The sequence below is a fragment of the Carassius gibelio genome, chromosome B10 (genome assembly GCF_023724105.1).
Source record: "Carassius gibelio isolate Cgi1373 ecotype wild population from Czech Republic chromosome B10, carGib1.2-hapl.c, whole genome shotgun sequence".
Classification (NCBI taxonomy): domain Eukaryota; kingdom Metazoa; phylum Chordata; class Actinopteri; order Cypriniformes; family Cyprinidae; genus Carassius; species Carassius gibelio.
This window is the reverse complement of record NC_068405.1, coordinates 17687777-17699969: the sequence shown is the minus strand read 5'-3', so window position 1 is coordinate 17699969 and position 12193 is coordinate 17687777. Positions and strand designations below refer to the sequence as shown.

The 12193-nt window shown below is 38.9% G+C and overlaps 2 protein-coding genes across 5 annotated transcripts; both read left to right on the top strand.

Annotated features, from left to right (window-relative positions):
- Positions 1-276: 276 nt before the first annotated feature.
- LOC127966441 (BTB/POZ domain-containing protein KCTD7) lies at positions 277-4009 on the top strand. The gene is made up of 4 exons (XM_052567408.1): positions 277-688; positions 1717-1886; positions 2051-2229; positions 2310-4009. Exons 1-4 carry the CDS (start codon positions 410-412, stop codon positions 2684-2686), a joined length of 1005 nt encoding a protein of 334 aa, XP_052423368.1. The 5' UTR covers positions 277-409; the 3' UTR covers positions 2687-4009.
- A 127-nt stretch (positions 4010-4136) lies between these two features.
- On the top strand, positions 4137-11835 carry LOC127966440 (rab5 GDP/GTP exchange factor). 4 transcript variants are annotated; one of them, XM_052567404.1, is made up of 11 exons: positions 4137-4216; positions 4986-5178; positions 5302-5495; positions 6638-6766; positions 7098-7118; positions 7761-7927; positions 8015-8096; positions 9328-9460; positions 9703-9794; positions 9900-10156; positions 10455-11835. In XM_052567404.1, exons 2-11 carry the CDS (start codon positions 5000-5002, stop codon positions 10854-10856), a joined length of 1656 nt encoding a protein of 551 aa, XP_052423364.1. In that variant the 5' UTR covers positions 4137-4216; positions 4986-4999; the 3' UTR covers positions 10857-11835. The 4 variants fall into 4 exon arrangements, with proteins under 4 accessions (XP_052423364.1, XP_052423366.1, XP_052423367.1 ...); XM_052567405.1 differs by having other exon boundaries at positions 4215-4233; XM_052567406.1 differs by lacking the exon at positions 7098-7118.
- Positions 11836-12193: the final 358 nt, after the last annotated feature.

Sequence of the window (12193 nt, the reverse complement as noted above, 5' to 3'; positions counted from 1 at the left end):
TTCAGATTCCAGATTTTCAAATAGTTGTAGACAGGACACCGGTCCTATCCTAATAAACCATACATCAATGGAAAGCTTATTTATTCTTCTTTTAGGTGATATAAAAATCAGTTTGATTGGTTTTGTAATCTATGGTCACATATTAGTAGTTAAATATTAATTATAAATATGTTACTAATCTCTACTCTGCGGAGCGCACGGCATAAAACATTCCAGCAGCACGCTGTCACCTACGTAACTTGCGTACGTGATTTCCAGCGCACACGAGCAGGCTCACACACCCCCCTGACCAGCCCACAGACCACACCTCTCGCTCGGCCGCCCTCCTGGACATCATACTAGTCGATCGCTGACAGTCTGCTTGCGGGCCTCGATCGACGCTCGTGTCAGACCTGCTGTGGGTGTGTGCATGCAGCATAATGGAGCAGGCGAAACCCCGAACGGAGAGCCGCCTCCGCTTTCCTTTAGCGCAGCAGCTCCGCTCCAAATGGCAGCATCACGAGTGAGGAGGACGGTCCCTCCTCAACCGAGAGTGATGGTGGTGTTTTCGGCTGCAAGTGACACTGAAAATCAGGGAGATGCGATGTCGGGCGCGGACACCGGGGAAGAGGAGTATCGCAAACCACCCAAACCTGTCCCTAATCTTAATCTAGGGAGGTCCCTTCGCACTTTAGACGTACCTGAGGAGGTAAGTCCCCGAGGTTTAAAGAGGATGCGCTATTTTTATAACAGAGTAGTTGTAGTGTGCTGCATAGAAGTTAAATGGTTAAAACGTCCACATTCATCTGTTTCCTCCTCTTAATGTTATTTATCCCATCAAAACATCACCTGGAGGAGCCGTGTCAAAGTTCCCAATCTTCTCAAGCTTAATCATAACCGTTTCCATAGGCAACAGATGTATTGAGTGTTTGTTTCCCGATTGCTGCAAGCGGATTGGTGCATTATCCCAGGGGGGCGGGTGGACGTCGTTTCTGATTGGTTTACATCACACGTCTATCAAATCATATCGACTGGCTTAAACTAATCGTGTTTTGCAAGGTCCGTGTTAAAGGTGTCCCTGACTTCTACTGATAAACCTAGTGGGACCTGTCAATATGTTTATTATGATTAGTCTAACCCCTGAACTTGGGAGCGGACTGATCCTGCACTGCTAGTAGATAGTTAAAAATTACTCTGCATAATTACAACTTTTAGTATATCGATATGTCTTATATACATTACTGTTCAAACGTTTTGAATCAATAAGCACAAATTGCCAAAAGTAACAGTAAAGACATTCATGAAGACATTTAAAATGCTACAAAAGATTTATATTTCTAAGACATTCTGCTCCCTTGAACTTCATATTCATCAACGAATCTTAAAAATGCTTCCATGTTTCTTGTGCACCAAATCAGCATTAGAATAATTTATGTAGGATCATGTGACTGATACTGCTTCTGCTCGAAGAAAGCAAAATAACAACTTAATTCAATAGTTTCTTCTCTTCTGTGTCAGCATTCGATGCGTATTCACAGCAGTACCACAATTCATGCATGTCCAATAGAAAACAGTTATTTACAATTGTAATAATATTTTAACATTTTAAATCAAATTAATTCTAGGTAAGCATAAGAGACTTAAAACATAAACAATTCTTATCGACCAAACTTTTGAGTGTTAGTGTACATTCAGACAAATTTAAAGGCTATTTGTGTCTTTCCTCTCTCTTCATAGTTTCCAGAGGTCATCCCCCTGAATGTAGGAGGTACGTATTTCACCACTCGGCTGTCCACCCTGCGACGCCATGAGGACACAATGCTGGCCGCCATGTTTAGTGGCCGTCATCACATTCCCAGGGATGCAGAGGGACGGTATTTCATCGACCGAGACGGAGCATATTTTGGGTAAGTGTTTAGAATAGAGATGATCTGATAATGGTTGGTGCCTAGTAGTTCCCAAAAATACAAAGCAAACACTTGGATTATCTGAATTTAGCATTTGCTTTATTATTTCATCAGTGGATTATTTTAATAACTAGAAACACTTATACATACTTGTCTGGCATTAGGGACATTCTGAATTTCTTGAGAGAGGGAGAGCTGCCTCAGAGGGACCGTGTTCGTGCGGTGCACAGGGAAGCTCAGTTTTATGCTATTGGGCCTCTTTTGGAAAGCTTGGAAGACACTCAGCCACTTACCGGAGAGAAAGTGCGACAGGCTTTTCTTGATCTTTTGCCCTATTATAAAGGTAGTATAAAATTATAAATGAAAATAATCAAACGAGCTGTGGTTTTCAGCTGACTAAACAATTGTCCCCATTTCTTCCAGAAAATCTTGAGCGCATTGTGGAGATTGCAAAACTTCGTGCCATGCAGCGGAAGGCTCGTTTTGCAAAACTGAAGATCTGTGTGTACAAGGAGGAGATGCCCATCACCCCTTATGAAAGACCGCTGTTCAATTCGCTGCGATTTGAGCGCTCGGAGAGTGAGGCCAAGCTGTTTGAGCACCATTGTGAAGTTGATGTGTCCTTCGGACCATGGGAGGCAGTGGCGGATGTTTATGACCTTCTTCACTGCATAGTAAGCGACCTGGCAGAGCGTGGCATCTCTGCTGACCAGCAATGCATCGGCGTGTGTGACAAACACCTCATCAACCACTACTACTGCAAAAGGCCAATCTATGAGTTTAAAATCACCTGGTGGTGAAGGTGAGGGGTTTCAGCTGGTGTTTCTCTTGCCAAGAACTAATACATGCAAGTCTGAGCAAATGCTTTTTGCTGCTGTCTACAGTTACATGAAACCAGCAGGATCATAGGGTCTTACTCAACGTGAGCGGAAATAATATCAAGCTTTTGAATAGGATGGCTGTTATTGTGGCATTTGCTCTTTGGTTTCTTCATGAAACTGCAGTTTTCAACCCCAGATTTCTTTTATGGGCAGCTCCTTTGATTCCTTAGTTTTTGTAAGTAATTGTTTAACTTAGTTTGTTTGGAATAAACCCGGAATTGTTTTGTCCAGTTGTAGTTCTAAAGGGATTTTCTGGAATCGTCCTCAGAGGAAGTGAATTTATGTAAAACAGTGTTTTTTGTTCTAAATATGACATCTCTTAGGTATGTTTCTGTGTTAGATGAATTGAATGTATTAACAGTTTGATCGAAGAATCAGTCAACTGGACCCATATTTGGAAATTATTTGTGATGTATTTCTTAAGAAGGAACCTTCTTTTTTTTCCCTACAGTATTTAAAAATGATTTTACCCCATTTGTTTTACATGACTTGTATATGTAGGAACTGATCTGAGTCATGTTGCCAGTTAATTAACACCTTAGAGCATGCAATCTCAGCAGATACTGACTTTAACATGAAAACAAAGGTCTTGTCTGGTATTTACAGCCACTCAAAGCTTCACATAAAGCCTTCTAAAATAACCACACATCACTAGGCAAGCATAAAAGTTTTGATATATGTCAAAAAATTAACTGTTCTCAAAGGAGAGCACAAAATGTTTTTTTTTCAGAATAAGTTTATGAGCTAGATTTAATATGTCCTGAATATGAATTAAAATGAGTATATTTAAAATTATACTAAAAGACTGTTAGTCACTTTATTGCAGGTTAGATTGCCTATTTTGCTACTTTGACACTTTATGAAGTTATTTTCTGCTGCCTAAAACATTTGTCCATGCTTTTATTTGCCATATCCCTCAACAATTGCAAACAATATAGCATTATTTGTTATTTTTGTCATCTGAAAACTCTCTCTCATTGGTGAGAGCTGTGAAAGCCACATGAAGTTGCATGAGCTCTCTGTGTTTTGGCAGCAGAATATCTAAAACCAGTTAAAATGCTTTTGATAATCCTAACTGGGATTTATTTTCAGTCTTGCCCAGTTAACTTTATGTTGCTCAAGTCTAAACCGATGCATATTTGTTCTCTGTTGTACATTTGGTGAATACTGTTGTTTGTATTGCATCACTGCACTGGCTCTTATTGTGCTGATAATAAACCCTATATTTTGAACTTTATTAAAGCAGATCCTTTTTGTCACGTTGAAAATAATGCTTCATTTATCAGTTTAGTAAACAAAAGTACAGAAGATGATGAAAGCGTAGTATTTGTCATAAGGAATGTTGTTGACATTCCGAGCTCAGCCCATCATTGGCCACGCCCACACAACTGATCCACCAGTCGCGAGGATATGATGTAATCGTGACCCGGAGAAGAGACCGTTGACGAGGTATCTGTCATTGTCCGGTAGATTCACTTCAAATACCAAAGCTTGCCGTTATTTTAAATGTTTTGTTCAATATCTCTTTAGACTAGTAATGCATGTTTATCGTATATCTTCATGACAAGAGCTGTTGCGTTTGTTTTTAGCCACGTAACGTTAGCCGTTTTGCTAGCTTGACCTGTCTGCCTGCAGCGGATTGAATGACATTCTGTCATTTTCAGTCGATAATGTATTTTCTGGGTTACTTTTAAAGTTAACCATATATTAGACAAGTAATTAATGTTTAAGCTACAACATTCCTGCACTGAACGAAGTCTATATCTAATACTCGGAATTGAATGTCATGTCATTAGTGTTAAAATATGTTGAAAGACGTTTAAACTGCTCACTTTTTCTTTTCGACATTGAGTGCGTCGTTGGTTGTTTAATCATCCTCAGTGTAATTTAGACATCAGTGATTTAATGTTAGGTAAATTCAGAATAGCTGGGACATCCTCCCTCCGTATAGTTATTACAACTATGCATTTCGATATTTTACTTGACCCTCAGCTCTAAAATATCAATCTAAGTATGAATATCTGATATTCACAGTTTAATTTTCGGGTCTGCTCCAAGTCTTTAAATGAGTCGTCTTATCTCGTTTAAATAGCAGTGTTGCAAGTTGCATGTCTTTGCAGGGTACATTATGTAACCTGACTCCTGTTGTCATGCTGCATGATTTGCAGAGTGGATATGCAAATTCAGATCACAATGTCAAACATGTTTCTTTACCTAGATAAAAGGGACACTATGAGTCAGCGATCAGAGAGACGGGGGATCCATGTGGACCAATCAGAACTGCTGTGCAAGAAAGGCTGCGGTTATTATGGCAACGCTGCATGGCAGGGCCTATGCTCCAAGTGTTGGAGGGAGGAGTACCAGAAAGCTCGGCAAAGACAGATCCAGGAGGACTGGGCTCTGGCTGAGAAGTGAGTCTTAAATGGCAGTTAGATCACGCATAAAGTAAAAGAAACATTCAGCATCATCAAGACATTCATAAAGCTGAAATGATGTTCATACAGCCTGCCGTAATGATGTGCTTCCTGTCGCAGGCTTCAGCGAGAAGAGGAGGCGGCTTATGTCAGCAGTCACGGTCCCTCTCAGACCCAGCCTCCTCAGTCCCACTCTCAGCAATCTCTCGCCACCTTCTCTAAGTTTGAGGAGAAGAAAACCAATGAGAAGACCCGTAAGGTCACCACCGTAAAGAAGTTCTTCAGCCCCTCTTCTCGCACGGCCCCTAAAAAAGGTACAAGGAGGGTGGGATTGGAGTCATATGAGTGTGATTCGTGCTGTTTTGCAGTAGGATTCGGCGGCTGATGTCCTCGTCTGGATGGACAAAATTATTATTTGCCTTCATCAATATGCTTTATGAATATAATATTTGGTTGGACAAGTGAAAACTGATTTAAAATACTGTAGCGTCGAGTTTCAGAGACTTGTGTCAGGGCTGTAGATTTTCCCTGTGTTCCCATCATCATCATCATCCATAGTCCCAGTTTGATTTTGCCATTGGATGGCATCTCTCTGATAAAGCCTTAAACTGTCTGCATGCAAAATCCAAACAACAATTTGTCAGTTATGTTAGTTTATTATTACTTTTAATGGACCTGAATGTTGGTAATTAAAAGGCTTTATTATTGAAACATCAAGTGTAGACCGTTCAAAAGTTCAGTGGGATCAGGTTGCTTTATTTGATCAAAGATAAAGTAAAAACATTATTTTGTGAAAAGGATTATTTTTTAAATATATTTGTAAATATAACTTATTCCATGGCAAAGTTGAATTTTCAGCAGCCTTTAGTGTCACATGATCCTTCAGAAATAATTTTAATGTGCTAGTCCACCCATTAAATATTTTTTTATTATTATCAGTTTTGAAAACGGTTCATATTTTTCTTACATATTTTTTTTAGGATTCTATGATGAATAGAAAGTTAAACTAAACAACATTTATTTGAAATCTTCTAGAAATTTTTACATAACTTCACTGGCAACTTAGATCATTTTAATGCATCCTCGCTTGCTTTTTTTTTTTTTTTTACTGACCCTAAACCTTTCAACGGTTATTTAAGTCATCCTTGCTTGATTTCATACAGTTATGTATTCATTTCCTGTCATAGCATTTTATAATTTGTCTATCATGTTCTTATGAGATGATTTTATTTGAACAAGTGATCCAGCCTTCATCTCTCAGTTTGTTTCCTTCATCTCATTGCTGTTCTGCCGTTCTGTCTGATCTCCGCCCCACCTCTCCCACAATTTTCTCTCTTTTTCACTCTATATTCTCATCTGAACTCCTCTGTTGCCACATTTTTCATCCATTTCACCCCCTTTCACCCATTTGTATTACCGTACCTACCCTGGGTGTTTTACTCCCCCCCTGAAAAAGAAAATGAGAAACGAGAGAAAGAGAAAGAGGAGAAGTTGCAGGGCAGGAGGGAGAGCCATGGAGAAAACCTCCTGAGGGATCTGAAGGGCATTTTTACCCAACCCTGGGAGATGGCCTCTCCCACTGAAGGTAATACAGAGCCTGAAGGAAAATCTGGGGTTAGGAGAAGGAACGTGGGTGGAGATTGCAGTGTTTTTCTTCTCTAAGCTGGACCACTGTTTTATGTGTGATTTGATGTTCTGTGTTGAAGAGTGTCTTTGCTTAAAGTATTTCACAAAGTACAGCAATGTTGCCCTTTAGCTGTTCTTTGTGAAATACTGCCCTGATCCATACTATAGTGTAGTGTGGATTTGTTGTGTGTGCATCAATAGACATGATTGAATTCACCCTACCATTTTTTTATGTTCACTGTCTCATTGTCATGCGGTGTCCTTTTTTTTTCTTGTCAATCTGGTGGCAGCTCTGGTATCAAGGCTGAGAGGTGGGTATTAGTGCCACATCACTGTAGCCCTCTAGCATAAATCACAGAAAACAAACCAATGCATCAGTGTTATACATGAGCTGCATGCATTCAGGCTGAAGCCCTTCTAATGCTCTATTACTCTCAGTGGGGCGTTTAGAAAGACAGGTGCAACAGCGTTAAGAACATCTGATTGTGTAGAGTTTAGCCAAAGCATGCTAGTACCAGAATTCTCTCTTAATTCATTCAGCTACTCTGTTACTATCTTTGACTCTGATATGATGTCAAAGGTGTTGGCATGGAAACAGATCAATATTTCAGTAGAATGGCCTACTTGTGAGAAGGTTGTTCTGTCTCTTCATGGGATGCAAGTCAACTTATACGATATTTAAGATCTTGTGTTGTTTAATCAGTGGGGTTTTTCATTATTCTGTGCAGAATGTCATGTGTAATTCAGCCCTGAGAAACAGTTTCTCGAAGACGATTGGCTGCTTCAGTTGTTGGAAGAATGATGGGAAATTATGACTTTATTTCACATGGCATTCTGTGATGAAAACTAACTTCGGAACTTCCATTTTCATGCGATCCATTCTAATATCCTCTTTACAGTATGTTCACGCAGCCTGTTTGTAAACATTCAGTGTGCTTGTTTGTGTTGCTCAGAAAGCCACGAGGGAAAAACGCCCAGTCCCTCCATCACCCGCCAGTCCAGCATCGAGACTGATCGCGTGTCACAAGACTTTGTGGAGTTTCTCAAGACCTTACAGAAGCCCGGCAGAGAGATCCACAAGCAGAGCCGTGGTTTCATAGAGAGCATGGGAAATAAAAAGGTGAGAACCAGGGTCACCTGCCCACAGCAGCTTTTGGATGTTAGTCATTTAAGTAATTAAAAATATTCTTTTTGTTCTTACTTGAAGGATCTTGGTGCTGAAGAGCTGTCTGAGTGTGTGCAAGACTTCTATCAGGGCATGTCTGACCGACTCCTGAATCATTATAAAGGTAGAATTCATGCTTCAGAGAAACTTGGTAGCACTGAGTTGGTCAAAAAGTTTCAAATGGTTTGAATCGGTTAAATGAAATACTCACTGAATCCATTGGAGTGTATACTAAATCTGATTCATCTGCTGACTGGTTGTTTTGTCTAATGGTATTTTTAGAAAAGTTTTGTATCCAGGTGGGCTCGATTGTTAAGGGAAGTAGGTTTATTCTACAAATGAAACTTCCTTGGTAATTAAAAAAATACTTAAATATAGTCAGACTGGGACATAAAAATGAGTGAGATTTGCAGTCCAATGTAGTCCATTTTAAGCATTATGCATCATGAAACAATATTTTTTTTAGAGAAGAGATGTCCAAATCAGGGCCTGTGTTGACCTTTTGATAATGCATGTACTTTTGGCCCATAGTCCTCAATCAAATTAGATTTTTGGTCCCTCGTACTAAAAAGTTTGGTCACATCTGTTTTGTAGCAAGACCGATTTATAAATTATATATAAAAATGTTTAATTATTTTTTGTTTGAAAAATGTTTGACTGAACCTGAATTTTAAAAAGGTAGTACATGCCTCATCAGTTCTGATTTAATAGTAAGCATTAGTAATTTTTTTACTAAGTAACTTTTGTGCTTTATGTAATTATTTATTTTAGTTTCATTTTGAATTTGTTTTTAATTCAGTTTAAGTAATTTTACTTAAACACAAACTTTTTAAATTCAGTTGCAAAACAAAAAACTCTCCCTCTCTCTCTGTGTGTGTATATATGTGTGTGTGTGTGTGTGTGTAATATATATATATATATATATATATATATATATATATATTTTTTTTTTTAAATCTAATATATATTTATTTTGACTTTATTTAAGGTTTTTTTCAGTTAACAAGAACATTTTCTAATAGTTTTAGTTAACAACCCTGGGGCAAATCCAGGACACTCAGCCTCCATGTCTGCTAACCACTGAAGAAACTTCATTGTTGTCCCAGCGTGGTGATGTGGGAGTGGGGTTATGTAATAAACTGATTTCATGTTTGTTTGTGAGACACAAGTATGTGCGGTATCTAAAGGATTTTTGTTGTATATGAGTAAAAGCAGATGTCCTCTGTAGAATGCTGTGATTGGACCATAATGATTATTTACATTTTTGTCCATGTATACTTAATTTTTTATGGTTTACAATTGTTTGCCAGAAGCCAAACTAATTTTTTTTTTTTTTAAATTCATTCTTTCCTCAGGCTCTTCTGAGAAAGTGGACAGAATAATGGACCAAGTGGAAAAATACATCATGACTCGACTCTACAAGAGCGTCTTCTGTCCAGAGACCTCGGATGATGAGAAAAAAGACCTGGCTACCCAGCACAGGATTCGGTCAGCCATTTTTTTCCTGTATTGTTTATATGCTATTAGAGTATTTATTAAATAATTTAAATTAGGTTTTAGCATTATTTTGATATCAGTGTTAGTTTTAGTACTTTAGCCTATACTTATTTCGGTTAGTTACCAAAATAATATTTTGCTGAAAATTCCTCAAATAGGTATTATTCTTTTACACAATTCACCTTTAAAATATGCATTCTTGTACTTGTATTCAATAAACAATGGTTTTCCAGGGCGTTACACTGGGTCACCATTCAGATGTTGTGTGTTCCTGTGGACGAAGAGATCCCTGAGGTCTCTGATAGTGTAGTCAAAGCCATCACTGGTGAGTCTGCAAGGATGGGTCTGTTTTTTCTTTTAGTTGCTGCATTTGTTTTTTTTTCTTCCATCAAGATCCAAGATTTTTTGCTTCTTATTTTGTCTGCCTCAGATATCATTGAGATGGACTCCAAGCGTGTGCCTAGGGATAAACTGGCCTGCATCACCAGTTGCAGCAAGCATATATTCAATGCCATCAGGGTCACCAAGAACGAGCCAGCTTCTGCAGACGACTTCCTTCCCACCCTCATCTATATTGTGTTGAAGGCCAACCCACCACGGCTGCAGTCCAACATCCAGTACATCACACGCTTCTGCAACCCATCAAGACTCATGACCGGAGAGGACGGATACTACTTCACCAACCTGGTAGGTTCACATATAATTAAGAGTGGCTCAAAAATCATTTATAATGTCCAAATAAAAGTGTTTTTCTTTTTCTTTCAAATGCCCCTTGGTTTAATATTTTGTCATCTAATGCAATGGCATGAATACATTTTTAAAGGTATTATCCCTCATTAAAAAAAAATGCTGTCATAATTTATCCTCATGTTGTTCCTAGCACAAAAGAAGATATTTTGAAGAATGTTGGTAGCACACTAATCTTTTCTTTTTTCCTTTTCACTGTATTTAAAATGTTTTCCTCTTCATTGCGTGTTCCCCTCAGTGCTGTGCCATTGCCTTCATAGAGAAGCTGGATGGCCAGTCATTGAATCTCAGCCCTGAAGACTTTGAGCGCTATATGTCCGGTCAGGCTTCCCCTCGAAGGCAAGACGATACTGCAGTCTGGCCGCAGAGTGGTACCTGTGTAAACCCAGCACTCAGCCAGATCCATAACAACCTCAAGCTCCTATCCAGCCTTGAGAAAAGACAGCAGCAGGTCATCGAGGGGGCGCAGAACCTGCAGACCGAACTGGCAGAATGGCAAGACAGCGTGGCCCGCGAGGTGCAGGAAATCCTGGAGCGATACCCACTGGAGATCAAACCACGAGCGTCCGCGATCGATGCGGAGAATGTGGAGAACGACAGGCTGCCACCTCCCCTTCAGCCACAAGTGTTTGCAGGTTAGCGTAGTGTAATGTCCACTGGAGTGAATAAGTCAGCGACAAGGTCGTACCAAGACTGGTAAAGCAATGGCTGCTCTTGTCCAAGTTTTCCACTCCTTTTCTCCCTGTATTTGGGCTGTTACCATTCGTTTTGTCATTTAAATGCGCTTACCGAGTCCCCCGTCATATCTTTTCTGCAAACATATTCTTGTCTGACTATATTTGTGCAGCTGATTCACAAAGGACGAGGCAGAGTTTGCGAAACTAAATAAGCTTTTCTAACCAGGCTTTAGAAGCTCTGTTAACAGTTTGATCTACCTTAATACTGTATGAGTTGTTTTAAAATACTGAATCAAATAGCTGCTAATACTTCCTCTAAATGTGACTGCAGTTTTAATTGATCATACAGCACATATCAGTGTTTCTCTTGTAGATAAGTCATGTTCCCTGTAAGTTGTTTCAACCTCATGCCTTAGTGTGTTTTTTTTTCCTTGATTCAGGTCTTTTTATGGATGTATAAAATGTTTTGCTGTTCATACTGTATATTAAGGAAACTTAAAAGTTGAACCCCATGCAGATGTAATTCATGGAATTGATCGGATATACTGTTGTGCATATTATTCAGCAGTAACCACTATTTAGATTTTGTTTATTTACAAATGAAAATATTGGGATGAAGCTGTGCATTTGCTCACTTGAGTGCAATTCTGTCATGGTGTCTGCAGGTAAGAAAAAGTGAACAAGTTCTTCCCCTCCAAGATGGGGATGACATTAATATCTCTTGCATTTGATGTTGTCAGCATTACATAAACCCAATTTAAATGTGATCTAGTTTAATTGTAATACTCCCCCGGCTGTAACTGTAAAAGGTACTTAGCAAAACACTATATTCATGTGAAAATAATTGGTTTCGTTCACAGTAATGATTTTGATGTATGACTGTGTGTGATATTTTAACTGAACTGCTTTATTTATGATGTAAATATAACTTGAGGTGTGTTATTTTGTGTGTGAATCATTATTTATCATTGTGGAGCACCAAAATGAATCCGCAAAGCACAATGCTGACATCTGATGGCCAACATAGAAATTTAATCATTCTTTAACATGTTTTAAACCCAAAGGCCACAACATTTCAACACAATATTGCTTACTATCTCTTTTCGTTTTGAAGCATAAAATATGAAAAAAGTCCATTATTGTATCAGTGCTTGTTCTCGGTTTACTTACAGATGACAGGTGAGGATATGGTGTGCAGATGTCAGTCTGGTAACTCAAATATCTCTGAAATGAGTTGAATTGCGTCTCATTGGGTATAACCTGAATGTAACGGTTTAATTTGAACACGTTCATATGGGAG